Source organism: Cololabis saira, chromosome 19, assembly GCF_033807715.1.
Source record: "Cololabis saira isolate AMF1-May2022 chromosome 19, fColSai1.1, whole genome shotgun sequence".
Taxonomy (NCBI): domain Eukaryota; kingdom Metazoa; phylum Chordata; class Actinopteri; order Beloniformes; family Belonidae; genus Cololabis; species Cololabis saira.
This window is the reverse complement of record NC_084605.1, coordinates 10,221,768-10,239,887: the sequence shown is the minus strand read 5'-3', so window position 1 is coordinate 10,239,887 and position 18,120 is coordinate 10,221,768. Positions and strand designations below refer to the sequence as shown.

General features: G+C 43.5%; 1 protein-coding gene across 1 annotated transcript in view; it reads left to right on the top strand.

Annotated features, from left to right (window-relative positions):
- Positions 1–18,120, top strand: part of LOC133419794 (uncharacterized) — a 58,825-nt gene that overhangs the window by 28,236 nt on the left and 12,469 nt on the right. The window contains exons 8-12 of the mRNA XM_061709215.1: positions 2,695–2,868; positions 3,687–3,860; positions 5,167–5,340; positions 14,477–14,653; positions 16,835–17,011. Of these exons, the coding sequence (XP_061565199.1) occupies positions 2,695–2,868; positions 3,687–3,860; positions 5,167–5,340; positions 14,477–14,653; positions 16,835–17,011 (876 nt within the window). The remainder of the gene's footprint in view (positions 1–2,694; positions 2,869–3,686; positions 3,861–5,166; positions 5,341–14,476; positions 14,654–16,834; positions 17,012–18,120) is intronic.

Below are 18,120 nucleotides of genomic sequence, written 5' to 3'. Positions count from 1 at the left end.
AGAGAGGGAACCCCCCAACAAGGCGACACCCGCGCAGGCCCGACAACGGAGGGCCCCAGACCCAGGCATCCCATTCATTCATCCATTCACCTATCCGATACCTATACTAATAATAATATAATATACTATACATAATAATAAAAATAATACTAATAATAATACTAATAATAATAATAATAATAATAACCATCTTTGTATAATATAATATTGATAAATTATTAAGTTTTTGATGTCCTGCCAATGGAGGCTCAAATCCTCCATGGCAGGACCCTTCCATACCGCATTCTCACCGACACAGACATACAATCACGCACCGTTTCCCCCTCCCCGGGGGGATCCAGCACCGCCAGAAGGCACCCCAGGCTGCACGGCGGGCCCCGCCAGGCCCGGGTAACCCGACCCACCCGTCCCAGGCCCAGGCCGGTGAGGGAACGCGGGTGATGTGGGACCCCCTCCCGCCCCTTGTGTTGAGTGCATGTGATTAATGCCATAAAAACAGGGAGGAGGGAGGGCCAAGTGTGTATTTATGTTAATCTAATGGGTTAGCCAACTCACCAATATTGTGATTGACACAAAAAAAAAAAAAAAAAAAAAAGAGAGTTGTGCTCCCCGTGGTGGAGAACAAGTGTATGTAACATATACCGTATGGGAATAAGTAGTTTGACTGCTTTCAGAAGTAGATGGTTATGAGAAGGAATTACATTGAACGTAAAGACACTGTAAATATGCTTGAAACAATGTTATTATTAAATTAACCAAAATAAAATAAACAGCAACAGTTGAGAAAAAAAAAAAAAAAATCAAAAGCCCAAAGTGACTCAGTCAGTCATTGGTCAGAGTTCACAGTTCAGAGTTCATAGTTCATATGCTCCCTGGGCTTAGCTCGCCATTGTGTTGGTTGGAGTGGTGATGGAGGGGCTGTGTGGGTTATGGAGCTGAGGGCCTACCATCCTGGTAGGTAAGCAACTGGCACATGCTCTCCGGGCTAGCTTAGCTCACTGGGCTTAGCTCTCTGGGCTTGGCTCGCCATTGTGTTTTAAGTCATCCGAGATCATTCAGGTCTGAAAAGAAACCTGGCCTGAACACAAAAAAGGCCAATAATAAATAAATATATTTCCAAAACAATAATTTCAAAACAGTCGTTCTATAAATCATACAAATCAAACAGTGGTTTTTGCAAATCAAAATAGTCTTCAAAACCACTATCAAAATAACGAAAATCAAAAAACCAAACAAACAAGTCAACCAAACATTTCAAAACAGTCAGAGTAACTCACCAATTCTCTATAGCTCATCAGCTCATCAGTAATATCAGCGGGTCATTACGAGTAAATGGAGTCTAAAATGTGAATATTTGATAGTTAGGATGTTTAGTTCAAATGATGAAATGTTTTTAGAAAGAAAGCATACAGACCTGCCACAGCCAGTGATGTGCACCTCACTACTTCTTCTTCTTCTTCTTCTTCTTCTTCTTCTTCTTCTTCTTTGTGTTAGGCAGACTAGACGCATCAACGGCGTATTGCTGCCCTCTACCGATCATTATTCAAGTCTCTGTCAGTGTATTATATCTTCCAGTATAATCCAATACTGTGCAGATAGTCCAACAGTTTCTTCATCTTAGTCCAGTCATCCAGGTTTAGTAAATTACCTGCACCTCACTGTCTGTGGCAAAGAGATTTAAATTGTGGGTGTGGTGAAGTGGCAATCACTGATGAGTGAGCTGGTGAGCTGGTGAGTGTAGTAAAGTGGGTAACACACACTTTTTTAGTAGTGCAGTGGCACAACCACATTTAAAACAATGGGTTACATGTACATAATACTTAGTGGTGTCAAGCGATTAAAGAAATTGAGTTTAATTGATTATTAATTATTGATGATTTATTATTATTATTATTATTATTATTATTATTATTATTATTATTATTATAGAGAATGGATGAATGGGTATGCCTGGGTCTGGGGCCCTCCGTTGTCAGCCCTGATGAAGGCCAGATAGGCCGAAACATGTTGGCAGCCGTCTTTTAATAAAGGCTTTTTATCTTTTTAATCTACTTCGTCTCGAGTGCCTGGATCTCTTGCTTTCATTATTTCATTGGGTTATTCATTGATTGAAGATCAATAACCATCAGTCATTATTTACATGTGCATCAGCAGGTGGACAGACCACGATAAATGCAGATGTTTTGGCCATGTGTTAACCTAATACCAGGAAGATAAGAAATCAGCAATAGTAACAGAGAAGCCATTATTGTTGAACATAAATCTGGAGAGTTATAAAATCTTTTTCAAATTAACGTAATTAGAATTTAACTATAGTGAGAAATATTATTTAAAGAGACCTGAACACAATATGCAAAAACAAAAATCAATAATCAAATATAGGAGTCAATAAAACAGAAAATACTAAAAGATCCTTTAGCTGAATACTTGAGGAATGTTCAGCTCCACACTTGTTCATTTTCATTCAAGATGTTCAGAGTGAAAAATATTGAAAGTTAAAGATTTTTTTCCTGAATCAGATGTTTTCATTGTGACTGGTGGATCAGATGACTTTATTGGATCAGATAACTGACAGAATGTAACGCCATGTTCCCTTCACCTGAAGATGTCCGCAGATGAGACGTGTCTGTTTTGTCATCAGTTTGTTTATAACAGATTTTATTAGAACTGACATCATATTTTCTCTCATCACAGGTTTGTTGGTTGTAAACTCTCAAAGACTACCTATAAAGTTATTGCATCCGCTTTGAAGTCCAACCCCTCCCATCTGACAGAACTGCACCTGAGTCAGAGCAACCTGGAGGATTCAGGAGTGAAGCTTCTGTCTGATGGACTGGAGAGTCCAAACTGTAGACTGGAGACTCTGAGGTCAGTTCATGGAGAAGTTTCTACATTCATCCAGTTGTAATCCTCCAAAGATGTAAAAAAATAATTTTAATCACAAACATTTAAAAAATATATTTTTTGACATCAAAAATCTCTCCTATTTAGTTTCTTTTGTAAATGTTCTTAATGAAGATCTGAAGAATTCGTTCAAAACCCCTCAGAAGAATCACTTTATTAGGGCCCGTTCAGCTATTAGTTCAGCTTTTGTCAGTCCAGCTTCTGAAAGTCTGACCGTGTTGAACTTGCTCCATAGTCCACTCCTCTGATCGATGGTTCAGGTGTGTTTATCGTCTCAACTTCCTGCTGCTTCATCATTCAGGCACGTTTCATTTAGACACAAACCTGCTATGATCCAAGTATCAATCCGTTCTGTTAGAACATTCACACCGTCCTGACTGTCGGACAGAACCAGACAGGTCCGAAAGAAGCTGATGAGGTCAGACGAGGACGGAGACGTTCAGTCGAGGACAAAGAAGAGGACGTGGTTCACGGACAACATGCCTTCATGAACTTTCATCTTTTTTCTAGAACTTTATGAAGTTCACTGGTTTTTCAGGGAGGAAGGGACAATTTTCATAAACTGCTGACAAAGCATTAAAATTGGTCAACATAAGTTAATTGATATCAAAGCAGACAGAACATGAGATGATGAATAAGTGAAGTACCATCCAGTCAGCGGATGGTAAATGAACCTAAATGTTTCAACTACTCCGTCAGAGACCAGATCTTCATGTCAGCCTAACTGATGTAAAGAACAAACATATCTGATTAGATTTTAATTTTTTTGTGTCTTCATTCAGATTGAAGAGCTGCAGTTTGTCAGCGATCAGCTGTTCTTCTCTGGTCTCAGCTCTGAAGTCCAACCCCTCCCATCTGAAACATCTGGACCTGAGTAACAACAACCTGCAGGATTCAGATGTGAAGCAACTGTGTGGATTTCTGGAAAGTCCAGACTGTAAACTGGAGACTCTGAGGTTTGTTCTCTGACTGAAGTTGGAAAAGTTGTGACTCCTGCAGCTACAAACACCTGACCTGCACTGAACCATCTAGGTCTCTGAACGAATCTTCTCGTGGCATCATTAGAAACAGGTTCAAGTGTCTGCGGGCTGCAGGCTTCTTTTTTATTTGAGCACAAGTGTGCAGTATAGAGGTGCGCTATATTCCCTAAACAAAGACAACTTCATTCCATCAGAATATTACCTAAATCTGTGCAGGAGTTTGTTTATGCAGAGATCATGCAGCATCGTCAACAAATATCTTAATCTGTCACTTGTTCTGGAATCAAAAGATATTTTATTTATTTCCAAACACTAAGATTCGAACGTTTATACTGACTGAGATATTCAAACACAATATGTACAATAAAAGTTGTTTATCTGCTTTTTTAACTCTTGGAACTGTACTGTATTTTCCGCACTATAAGGCGCACTTAAAATCCTTAATTTTTCTTTATAGCCCTAGGCCTATAATCCGGGGCGCTTTATGTAGGAATCTTGTTGTGCTTACTGACCTCAAACCAGTTTTATGTGGCACAGTGCGCTCAAAAATCGGTCAAAAATGTTTTAGTGCGACTTTGGTTAATGAGATGCCGCTCCGCTTGATTGATTTGGACCATTCAGCTGACACAGAGACGTTGTATTAAAGTCGGTCCTCAGTTGGATACAGGTTGCAATGTCAGACAACGTTAGATAACTAATTATGTAGCGCTGGCAAGCAACCATCATCCAACATCTACTCCATGTTACCTTACTATTACTAGACGTCACGTTAGGTTTTTAGAGTAAACCCAATTTTCAAATCTATATCATAATCCAGTTATAATCAAATGTTGGAATACAACGTTGTGCCAACCTCACACTAACTTCAGGTGTCCGCTATCGCTGGCAACCAGACTGTTCTATTTTGCTTTAAATATGTTTTATCATGCGCCTTACAACCCGGTGTACCTAATGGTCCGCAAAATATGGTACTACATGAAGTATTAGACATCAGTTCTTCATGTTTTTGTGTCTCTGACAATCAAACAAATGCTTCATTTTCTCTTCATACAAATGAATGAGTCGAAATGTGTCCCAGAATGTGTTTGTTTGGAAACTTGAATCATTTGACTGCATAACATGAGTTTGTATGGATGGATCCACTTGAAGAGTTGAAGAGCTTTATTGAAGCAGCAGCATGATGTCATTAATATTGATGAAGCTCTTTTTCACTGGTTCTTTTTCTGACTGTTTTAAGCTGCATCCTGGTGGCTTCAGCTCACATCTTTTATTCTATATTCAGATTGGAGGACTGTAGTTTGTCAGAGATCAGCTGTTCTTCTCTGGTCTCAGTTCTGAAGTCGAACCTCTCCCATCTGAAACTTCTGGACCTGAGTAACAACAACCTGCAGGATCCAGGAGTGAAACATCTGTGTGGATATCTGGAGAGTCCAGACTGCAGACTGGAGACTCTGAGGTCAGACACCATGTTTTAGTTGTGTGTTCAGATGAATATGATATGAAAGTTGTGTTGACACTAAACTGCAGACATCAGGCTGATCTTCTACTGATCCACACTGACCATCTTACTGCTCTGAGTCCTTCTTCACTGCTTTAATTCAATTCAATTTTATGTATATAGCGTCTAATACAACAAAAGTTGTCTCCAGACGCTTTCAAGAGACCCAGAACATAAACCCCCGAGCAATTATTACATAAACAATGGCAGGTCCCATAGTGGGAGAAAAGCCTTAAGCCAAACAGTGGCAAGGAAAAACTCCCCTTTAGGGGGGAAGAAACCTTGAGCAGGACCAGGCTCATAAGGGGGGACCCTCCTGCCGAGGGCCAGACTGGGGGGTCGGGGACGTCAGCAGCACACAGCAGGCAGGTGGAAGCAGCAACGGGATGACCGGGGGTGGGGACGGCAGGCCAGCACGCAGCTCCCGAAGCTCCAGCCCAATCAGCAAGCCCCAGGTTATTTTCAGGGTCGGGGAAAGGTTGGGGAAGGGGCAGGGCCAGGGAGAGGTGTCTTGACGGACAAATCTCTCCCCCGCCTGACCGGGCCGTTACCCTGCCTCTCTCACTCCCACGCTGCAGGTTCCGGTGTTGTGCATTCAGAGATGCTCTTCGCCACCAGCAGAGGATGCTGCACCATGTACAAAGGAGAAAAAAAAAGAAAAGGGTGCCAGCACAAGAAACTACAGGAGCGATGGACAAAAATAATAGCTATGAGATACTTATAATAAGTAAAAATGGAAATGGAGAAGAGAGGAAGGGAAGAGGAGAGGAGAAGAAAGGTGAGAGGCACCGCCCAGTGGATCATGTGGGTGCCCACCTGCAGCATAGACCTAAAGCAGCATATCTACCACGAAGCTATATTTGAGACTAACTATTATAGTCTTGCTCTATAGCTGCAACTATGACTACTGACTCTAACACACTAGAGTTTACACTACCTAGAGATTTACCAACACCAGCTAGAGGTTTACTAAACACTATCTATAGGCTTGTCTAAACAGAAAGGTTTTAAGTTTAGTTTTAAAGGTGGAGGTGGTGTCAGCCTCCTTAACCCAGATTGGAAGTTGGATTCATAGTAATGGTGCCTGATAGCAGAACGCTCGCCCTCCAAATCTACATTTGGATACTCTAGGAACTACGAGTAAACCTGCACTCCGAGAACGGAGAGCTCTGCCAGGAACATAAAGCACTATCAGGTCTTGCAAATAATGCGGAGCTAAGCCGTTTTGGGCTTTATACGCAAGTAATAAAATTTTAAATTGGATTCTGAATTTTACGGGTAGCCAATGGAATGACGCTAACACTGGAGGGACGTGGTCTCTCCTGCTGATTCCTGTCAGCACTCGGGCTGCTGCATTTTGGATCAGCTGGAGCCTATTCAGCAAATTACTTGGACATCCTGCTAATAACACATTACAGTAATCTAGTCTAGATTTCATCCGGCTTCATAGACAAATAGAGCTACGTATCATCAGCATAACAATGAAAATGTATGCCGTGATTCTGGATTATACTTCCCAATGGCTGCATGTATAAACTGAACAAGATTGGCCCTTAGCACTGAACCCTGCGGAACACCATAACAGATCCTTGACTGTTCTGAAGAAACTTCATGTATATGAACAAACTGGAACCTGTCAGATAGATATGATTTAAACCAACGTAGAGCTGTCCCTTTATTCCCAACAACATGCTCTAACCTGTGCAGTAAAATGCCATGATCTACAGTGTCAAAAGCAGCACTGAGGTCCAGTAGAACCTGTATGGACACTAATCCCTTATCTGAGGCTATAAGAAGGTCATTCGTGACTCGAACCAGTGCTGTCTCTGTGCTATGATGCATTCTGAACCCTGACTGAAAGATTTCAACCAGATCATTTCTATACAAATAGTCACATAACTGGCTTGAAACAGCCTTTTCCAGAATTTTAGATACAAATGGAAGGTTGGAAATTGGTCTATAATTAGCTAAGGTGTCTGGGTCAAGAGAAGGTTTTTTAAGTAAAGGTTTAATTACTGCAACTTTGAAAACCTGTGGTGCATATCCTAAATTTAGGGATAGGTTGATTTGGTCCAGTATTGTCGTACCAATAAGATAAAAAACATTTTTGAATAGTCGAGTCGGGATGGGGTCTAACATATATGTGGTTGACTTAGCTCTATTGACGAGTGAGGTCAGCTCAGGGAGGTCTATAGGATCAAAACAGTCTAGAGTCAAGTCAGAGCCTAGGGAAGTCGCTAAAGCTGAAGAAACACCCACAACCGGCTGGTTGATTTCTTCTCTAATTCTCGTGATTTTACTGTTAAAGAAGCTCATAAAGTCTTCACTACTGAGAGCTGCAGGAATGCACGACTCCACAGAGTTGTGACTCTTTGTCAGCCTGGCTACAGTGCTGAACAGAAAACATGGGTTACCTTTGTTATCCTCTATCAACGTTGAATAATAAGCTGTTCTGGCTTTGCGAATGGCTTTTTTATATACTATTAGAATATCTTTCCATTCACGATAAGAGTGCACAGACTTACAAGAGTACCACTTCCTTTCCATTTTACGCACGTTTTGTTTCAACATGCGGATATCTGAATTATACCAGGGAGTTAAGCTCCTATGGTTGGAAACCCTCCTTTTCAAAGGAGCAACTTCATCTAAAGCTGAATGCAACAAATCAGCAGTGTTACTAACAAGGGAATCAACATCTGCAGAGGTAGAACCCAGGTCACTGGCCTCGACTACATCACTATTTCCCACTGTCGTAAGATGAGCAATGGCCTCCTTAAATTTAGCAATAGCTTCATCAGACAAACATCAGACAAACGATCGTATATTTAGTAGTCCGCATCTAATTTTTCGGTCTCTTATTGGTACCAAATGTGCATTGGTTTTAATTTTTACAAGGTTATTTTGGTTAACGCCTCTATAACGCCGCACCTGATGAACCTTTGGGGGGTGGGGAACTGCAACCACTTCTATTTTGCTAGGCACCTGGTTAGAGTCGCCAATTACATCATGTAATCCTACAGTTTTAGAGTCGCCAATTACATAATGCAATGCTACAGTTTTATTGGCAGGCGTTGGTCCTTGAGAAGCAGCAGAGAAGTGTGTAAGACTGCAGCTCTGCATCCTGGCCTGGACCCTGCATTGTCAGGGGGAGTGTCTAATAAAACTGGCCAAATTACTAGAGACAAGAGCTGCACCATCCCGGGTGGGATGAATGCCGTCTCTTCTAATCCGACCGGGCTTTTCCCAGAATGTCTCCCAATTGTCAATGAAGGCCATGTCGTTTTCTGAACACCACCACGACAGCCAGCAACGGAGCGAGAGCATGCGGCTAAACATGTCATCGCTGGTCAGATTGGGAAGGGGACCAGAGAAACCTACGGAGTCCGACATGCTTTTGCCGTAGTTACACACCGAGACAATATTCATTTTAGTGACTTCCAACTGGCAAAGATGGGAGTCATTAGCTCCGACATTGATGATAACTTTACCAAATTTAAGATTACTCTTTGCCAGCAGCTTCAAATTTGCTTCAATGTCGCCCGCTCTGGTCCCCGGGATGCACCTAACTATGGTTGCTGGAGTCGGCCATACATGCCTGACTATGGAGTCGCCAATCACCAGGGTTGGCTTCTCAACGGGTGTGTCGCTGAGTGGGGAAAAACGGGGAAAAACGGTTAGACATGAAGCGAGTGGTGGTGTTCCGTGCGCCCTTTAGGACTACGCTTCCTCCGAACCGTCATCCAGCAGCCCTGCCTGGCCGGCTGCTCGGGAGCTGCAGGGGAGCGGCTAGCAGCAGCTGCTACAGGCCGGTCCGCTGCTAACTTAGCCTGTTTAGCTGACGAATCTATCGGACTATGGTCTAGTTGGCGGAACCGGACCTCTAACTGACTGAACCTCGCCTCCAGTCCTGCAAATAAACTACACTTCAAGCACTTACTGTCTTCGCTAAACGAGTCAGAGGAATAGCTACACATTTCACACACTGAGCAGCAAAGAGGTGAAACGGTGGGAGAAGGGGAGGCCATTCTAAGAGGCTAACAGAGGCTAACAGACAGAAAATGTATCAGTGATTGGTGACAATGAAAGTTGCGGAAGAGAGAAATGTGTGAGAGTTGAAATAAAGACAGAAATTTACCAGATATAGTACTATTTTACCAGAAAACAATCTTTCAAAAGTTTAGACAAAAAAGTCGGGAGAGATCCGAGCCGGCAAACGCCGTACAACGGCAACAGATCGCAACACCAGGAAGTGACGCGATGCGTGACGCAACACGTTACCCAATCAGTCACCTCGCCTCGCCTCGTTTAGTACACTAACATTTTTTTTCTTCTTAAAATTCCCCTTCTGATTTATGACATAAAACTAAATATTTGAATGTGTCAGACAAGAACAAATGAACAACCAGAGATGTGTTTGCACCTGGAATAAAACATCTTCAGAAACAATGATGTTCAAAAATGTCATCCGTACGCTGTTAATAAACTTAAAGAGTCTAACAGACAATAGACAATAGAATGTGTAGTCGTCCAATATATGAGCTATAGAACTCATTTACTAAATAACTTCTTACTGTGGCTGAAATCAGTCAAACCAACGTTGGCTTCCTTTGACTGCCATTAAAGGAGCTTGAGGCTCCTTTTAAGAAATGAGACTCTCTAGCGCCACCCTTCACCACGACGGCCGTTGGGGGTACTGCAGCCAACAGTGAAGCCGGCACGGGAGAACGGGGAGAACGTGCATGCAGCGTCATGTGATGTCACATCCGCAGCCCAGCGCGGGAAATTCGGGACCGAATTGCAGCACATTTTGCAGCACACAGCCTGTTCAAGGCAAAGGAGAGATACACTAGAGGGCTCATTCTTTTGGGTTTGGAACGCTTCTTCTGACATTATTAATAGAAAACTTAAAATGTATACGGATTTTTTTCATAAATCCTGCCACAATCCGGCCTCAAGCTCCTTTAAATTGAATTTCAAAAAATATAAGTTTACCAAATATAAATTCTCAACATGGGAAAATATCTTTTTCTGTGTTTTTTAATATTATTCCTTAATATGTCTGTTAAGATCATTTCATCCGGGTGACATCTTTTTTGTATCAAGAACAAGAAGGACGGATGAGGGCTGTCGCCTTCGCCAGCAGAGGACTGACGAGTGAGGCGAAATACCCTGCTCACAAATTAGAATTCCTCGCGCTCAAGTGGGCTGTCACTGCTAAGTTTAGTGATTACTTGTATGGTACCGACTTCACTGTCGTCACCGACAGTAATCCCTTAGCTTACATACTGACGTCCGCGAAGTTGGATGCTACGAGTTATAGATGGTTATCAGCTCTATCCACGTATAGAGCAGGTATAGAGCAGGAACCCAGAATCAGGATGCAGACTGACTTTCTCGTCGACCACATGAGAGAGCTCCAGGACGAGGCTGTGTCGAGGAAAGAACGTGAAAGGATCAAACAATTCACTCTACATTACCTGAAGGATCAGGAGAGTCCAGCTGTTGTTCTTCCAGATGTGGTGAAGGCCATATGTGAGAGGCATGATGTTGAGTGGTCTCACAAGAACTCCACATGTCCATCAGTCACACTCGTCGAGTCTTTTGCTGTGCATTCTGACGCCCTGCCCAATGGTTTCCAGCAGGAAGAGGACCATGGACTCCCTGTGATTGGTCATTGGACTGAAGAGGAGAGCGAAGCAACAGGCCGACCCTGACCTCAGAGTGGTCATTTAGCACAAGGAGTTTGGAGACATGCCATCACCTACCTTGAGACAAGAGCTTCCAGAACTTGTTTTGTGGCTCCGAGAATGGAAGCGTCTAGAGTTGAGAGGCGGAGTGTTGTACAGAGCACGGCAAGAAAATGGACAACACCAGCTCGTTCTATCAACGGAACTCAGAGCCACAGCATTGAGAGGCCTACATGATGATCTAGGTCACCTAGGCATAGAGCGGACCCTCGACCTCGTGAGGTCACGATTCCATTGGCCTAGAATGTCTGCATATGTCGAACAGAAGATCAAGATGTGTGAACGTTGTGTGCGCCGGAAGACTCCAATCGAAAGAGCAGCCCAGCAGCAGGCCCATGGAGTTGGTCTGCATGGATTTTCTATCGGTGGAGCCTGATCAGAGCAACACAAAAGATATACTGGTACTGACGGACCATTTCACTAAATGCGCAGTCGCGATACCAACTCGGAACCAAAAGGCACAGACTGTCACTAAGTGCTTATGGGAAAACTTCCTGGTGCATTATGGATTTCCGGAAAAGCTTCTGAGTGACCAGGGTCTGGATTTTGAATCTTGCACCATCAAAGAACTGTGCTCCATCACTGGCATTCAGAAGATCAGGACAACCCCATACCACCCCAGGGGGAATCCAGTGGAGCGATTCAATAGGACCCTCCTCCAGATGTTGGGCACACTCGAGAGCAAGGACAAATCTCGCTGGCAAGAGTTTGTCAAGTCCCTAGTGCATGCCTATAACTGCATGCGGAATGACGTGACGGGATTAAGCCCCTATGAACTAATGTTCGGCAGACAACCCAGACTTCCGGTTGATTTGGCGTTCGGTTTACCTTCCAGCTGTGAACCCAAGTCGCATTCCCAGTATGTGCATGACTTAAAGGGCTGCCTAGAGGAAAGCTACAGAGTCACCACAGAGAACGCCTCAAAGAAAGCTGAGCGCAACAAGCGACGGTTTGACAAGAGGGTCGTCGAGTCCACTCTTGAGACAGGAGATTGCGTCCTTGTGAGGAATGTTCGAATAAGAGGGAAACACAAGCTGGCCGACAAATGGGAACCAGACGTTCACGTAGTGGTCAAGCGTGCTGGCGACCTACCTGTGTACTCTGTCAAACCAGAGGGAAAGGATGGACCACTTCGCACTTTACACCGTGACCTCTTGTTGCCATGCAGGTTCTTACCTGTGGCTGAGTCCGAGCAACTTCCGAAGCCGATTATCCGCAAGCCAAGAACAAGGACTACTACTACTACTTACCTGGAGAGACATTGAACTCTGACTTCACTGAGACAAGACTTTTGACCCGGTCAGAGACAGTACCTGCTAGAGAGAGACATCTTGAGGAGACGAAACAACCTACCAACCTACTATCCTCAGCCAGTTGTCTTCCTGCTCTTGTCGACCTGGAAGAAAAGACAGAGACATTAAACATGGAAAACCAAGACAAAGAAAAGAGATGTGCACCTGAAAGAGCTCGGACAGTACAGTGGATGCCTGTGGAGATCATTCCATCCGAATCAGAGAAACCTCCAGCTTCCAGGCTTTAATTGGCCTTTAATAAGCCAAGCTGTTTAAGATGGAAAGGAACATCAGCAGTTTTTGATCTGGAAGCTGAGAACCCATCAAGGCACAGAGAAATTGATCCTCCCAAAGTGAAAAGAGCCCTGTTTGGAAACTCTCGGGACCCCCCCCCCCCCTGATATTTCGAGACAAGAGGATGAGACCTTACCTGTCCAGCCGAGCATTTCGAAATCTCCCACAGAACAAAACATTATGGATGACACCCTTCCTCTTTTCTCAGATCTGTCATTCAGTGACAGCAGCAAGGACGAAGGATGCTCTGTCAGTAAACCTTGTGAGGATGTGTCAGTGGACAGGACCAATGAGGAGACAGCAGCTGGGACATCTGGAAGAAGAACCTCTCCGGTCATCATGGGAGAGAGTGAGAGTGGCACTGTTCCTAGACGTTCCCAGAGGCATAGAGAACAACCTGAGAGACTACAATATTGTCAACTGGGAAACCCCCTGCTGTCCATTGTTGGACCACCGTCATGTGATGATGAATGCGGGTGTGATTATGAACACAGGGAACGATGATAAATTCATGATTATGAACATTTCAGGCTTTGACCGGTAAAAAGGCCGAAGCCATGGTCAGTTTATGACCCCCGCTGCATGGCCCTAGAACAAAGGGGAGACAATGGAAAATCCCCAGAGCACACCCTAAAAGTTTACGACACCTGGGGGCGTGGCCTGATGACCCCAAAGACAGTGGAATTTTCTGCTAAATCCACGGGGGGGCCTGTGGTCCCCTGGGGGCGGAATGGACTTACAGTAGAACCTCCCCTAAAGGATATAAATACCAGGAGCCCCAAAACTTTCTCTTCGCTTCTCATCTTTTTTGGCATCTGCTTCGAGTTTGAGCTTTAGCTCCAAGTTTTTCCTTTTTCCTTTTTTTTTCTTTTTCCTTTTTCCATTTTTTTCCTTCTGCCCGGCCTCTTTCGCCTGCTGGCAAAGGTCGCCTTAAGCAATTCCCAATCCGACTTTCCGCCTCCAACCAGCGCAGCATCTGCCCCGGCATCCTGCCCCGCTGATCCTGTGGGCTCGCCGCGGTAAAAAAGGGGTTTTCCCGGAGCACCCGATACAGGGGCCCGGCCACTCACCGCAAAAGAGGAGCCATCAGGGATCGCCAAGCGCTGGTAAACAGGTTTGCCGGTCCTGCAAACGCTGCTTGTGTTCGCTTTTCTCAGAGTCGGACGGGGCAAGACAGGAACTGCCCGGTGCGCGCAGGAGCGCAGAGGCACCCCGGGTTTAACGCACCTGGGAGCTTGAGACCCCCCCCCCTCCTCTTTTTCTCCAAGGAAGTCGCTGCTCCCACCGATCCACTCCAAAGTAAGAGGCATTAGTGTCTGGGCAGATTTAGTTTAAGGTTTTTGTTGTTTTCATCCTGTTTATTGAGTTTATACACTGTGTGACGCGTTGATTGTATTGTGCGCCTGTTTACGTGAGCTTCAAGCTTTCACCGCCAAGTGATCAGACCGCGGCTCCCGATTGTATCTCAGAGCGGGCAGGGCTTCACTCCCGACCCGACCCGAGTGGGAACAGTGGAAGATCCGCCGAACCGGCCGTTAGAGCCCACATGGATGGATGTAATCATTTGGCTGCACAACATGAGTTTGTATGGATGGATCCACTGGTGGAGCTGCAGAGTTGAAGAGCTGAAGTCACTACGTATTTATTGAAGCAGCAGCATGATGTCATTAATATTGATGAAGCTCTTTTTCACTGGTTCTGTTGGACTGTTTTAAGCTGCATCCTGGTGGCTTCAGCTCACATCTTTTATTCTTTATTCAGATTGGAGAACTGCAGTTTGTCAGAGATCAGATGTTCTTCTCTGGTCTCAGCTCTGAAGTGCAACCCCTCTCATCTGAAAATTCTGGACCTGAGCTGGAACATCAGGCTGCAGGATTCAGGCGGGAAACATCTGTCTGGATTTCTGGAGAGTGCAGACTGCAGACTGGAGACTCTGAGGTCAGACACCAGGTTTTAGTTGTGTGTTCAGATGACTATGATGTGAAAGTTGTGTTGACACTAAACTGCAGACATCAGGCTGATCTTCTACTGATCCACACTGACCATCTTACTGCCCTCTTCTGATTTATTACATAAAACTAAACATGTGGATGTGTCAGACAGGAATGAATGAAGAACCAGAGATGTGTTTGAACCTGGAATAAAGCATCTTCAGAAACATGAATTAACTCAACAGCTAATAAGTTCAAAAATGTCATCCAGGCCTTGTTAAACTTAGAGATTCTGACAGACAATAGTGGACAGACTGAATGTGTAGTCGTCCAATATATCAGTTATAGAGCTCATTTACTAAATGACTTTTTACTGTGGCTGAAATCAGTCAAACCAACGTTGGCCTCCTTTCACCGCAATTCAATTTCATTTCAACAAATGCAAGTTTACCAAAAATAAAACTCTCAAAATGGAAAAACATCAAAAGATCTTTTTCTTTCGTAAATATTATTTCTTAATATGTCTGTTACATCATTTCATCCAGGTGACATAAAGCGACAAGGTGCAACAAATAATGTCTTTTTATGATTTTCAGTGTGTTAAACTAGATATAAATACATGTGTGTTGAAGTAATAAAAACTCAATTAAAGCTGCTGTCTAGACGATGAGTGTCCTTCATCAGCAACAAAGTATCCAACAAGAACATCAGAAACATTGTGTTGAAACTATGTCGTCACTCAATCAATTTTTCAGATAAAATGTTTGAAAAAACTCCTAAACAGACAAATATGTACTGGTTGATGAAGAAATATCTCCTTAAAACATGTAAATGATGGATATTGTTCATTTATTCATCTTTAATGGGAAATAAATTTAACAAATTCAAACTTTTACATCAAAACTCAGCTTCAATTAACTTTTAACTTAATTTCAAATTTACTTAGAAAGTCAGATATTTGAACTCAATTTAACCCTGGAGCATCAATTAGTTTCCATATTTTGACGAGTATTTGGTTTTAGCTTCCGTGTAAGGTTTCAAATTTGAACGTTTTTGTACCATCATGCATCTGTTCTTGATGAAACAAATTTCTTAATCAGGCAAAAGTTTTCTGCACAAGTTCCAGATACCATCACTGGAGAAGAGATGTCTTTCATGAATGCTGAATAAACACAGACGGTCCCACCTGTCCTGAAACTCTTTCTCTGCTCACAAAGTCCTTCTAGGAATGAAAACTTTATCGTCCAAAACATAATTTACAAACAGACGTGTTATTGTGACAGAAACACGTGACATGAATGGACTTTACATGGTCTAGAGACTGTCGTCCTCATCACTGACTTTATTGAAATCAGCACAAACTCAGACTTTTCTAATCAATTCAATAATACTGAAGAGAAATACACGCAGACTATTGATCACGTGTGACATCAATATGAACCTCAGCCTTCATAAAGTCCATCACCTTTCTAATTCTCATCTGTATGGAGCATGTAAAATGATGAAGATGATGCTGAATTGTAATTTATCTGTAAAATGATGATGATGAAAATGAGGAAACAAACACAGACAGAAATGATGAATAAGTATTGATGAAATGAATGATTGATCAGAGTGAGAGCTGACTGATCAGATGGAGCAGCAGGATGAAAAAGTCCTGCTTGTTATTCTGGTCCAGACCAGGTTAATCTCTATGGTAACCTATCCAGCCCAGCTTCTGTGCAAAAACGAAGATTATAATGTTTGTACCGACTGAGATATTCAAACACAACATGTTACAATACCATGTTGTTTATCTGCTTATTTAACACTTGAAACTAGTTTTACTACATGAAATATTAGTCATCAGTTCTTCATGTTTTTCTGTCTCTGACATTCAAAGAAGTGCTTCATTTTCTCTTAAGAAAAATGAATGAGTCGACATTTGTCCCAGAATTCATCCTGACATGTTTGTTTGTTTGTTTGTTTGTTTGTTTGGAAACATGAATCATTTGGCTGCACAACATTAGTTTGTATGGCTGGATCCACTGGTGGAGCTGCAGAGTTGAAGAGCTGAAGTCACTACGTCTTTATTGAAGCAGCAGCATGATGTCATTAATATTGATGAAGCTCTTTTACACTGGTTCTGTTGGACTGTTTGAACCTGCATCATGGTGGCTTCAGCTCACATCTTTTATTCTTTATTCAGATTGGAGAACTGCAGTTTGTCAGAGATCAGCTGTTCTTCTCTGGTCTCAGCTCTGAAGTCCAATCCCTCCCATCTGAAAATTCTGGACCTGAGCTGGAACATCAGGCTGCAGGATCCAGGAGTGAAACATCTGTGTGGATATCTCGAGAGTCCAGACTGCAGACTGGAGACTCTGAGGTCAGACACCATGTTTTAGTTGTGTGTTCAGATGAATATGATGTGAAAGTTGTGTTGACACTAAACTGCAGACATCAGGCTGATCTTCTACTGATCCACACTGACCATCTTACTGCTCTGACTCCTTCTTCACTGCATTAATTCAATTCAATTTTATTTATATAGCGTCTAATACAACAAAAGTTGTCTCCAGACGCTTTCAAGAGACCCAGAACATGACCCCCGAGCAATTATTACATAAACAATGGCAGGTAAAAACTCCCATAGTGGGAGAAAAGCCTTAAGCCAAACAGTGGCAAGGAAAAACTCCCCGTTAGGAGGGAAGAAACCTTGAGCAGGACCAGGCTCATAAGGGGGGACCCTCCTGCCGAGGGCCAGACTGGGGGGTCGGGGACGTCAGCAGCACACAGCAGGCAGGTGGAAGCAGCAACGGGATGACCGGGGGTGGGGATGGCAGGCCAGCACGCAGCTCCCGAAGCTCCAGCCCAATCAGCAAGCCCCAGGTTATTTTCTGGGTCGGGGAAAGGTTGGAGAAGGGGCAGGGCCAGGGAGAGGTGTCTTGACGGACAAATCTCTCCCCCGCCTGACCGGGCCGTTACCCTGCCTCTCTCACTCCCACGCTGCAGGTTCCGGTGTTGTGCATTCAGAGATGCTCTTCGCCACCAGCAGAGGATGCTGCACCATGTACAAAAGAGAAAAAAAAAAGAAAAGGGTGCCAGCACAAGAAACTACAGGTGCGATGGACAAAAATAATAGCTATGAGATACTTATAATAAGTAAAAATGGAAATGGAGAAGAGAGGAAGGGAAGAGGAGAGGAGAAGAAAGGTGAGAGGCACCGCCCAGTGGATCATGTGGGTACCCACCTGCAGCATAGACCTAAAGCAGCATATCTACCACAAAGCTATATTTGAGACTAACTATTATAGTCTTGCTCTATAGCTGCAACTATGACTACTGACTCTAACACACTAGAGTTTACACTACCTAGAGATTTACCAACACCAGCTAGAGGTTTACTAAACACTATCTATAGGCTTGTCTAAACAGAAAGGTTTTAAGTTTAGTTTTAAAGGTGGAGGTGGTGTCAGCCTCCTTAACCCAGATTGG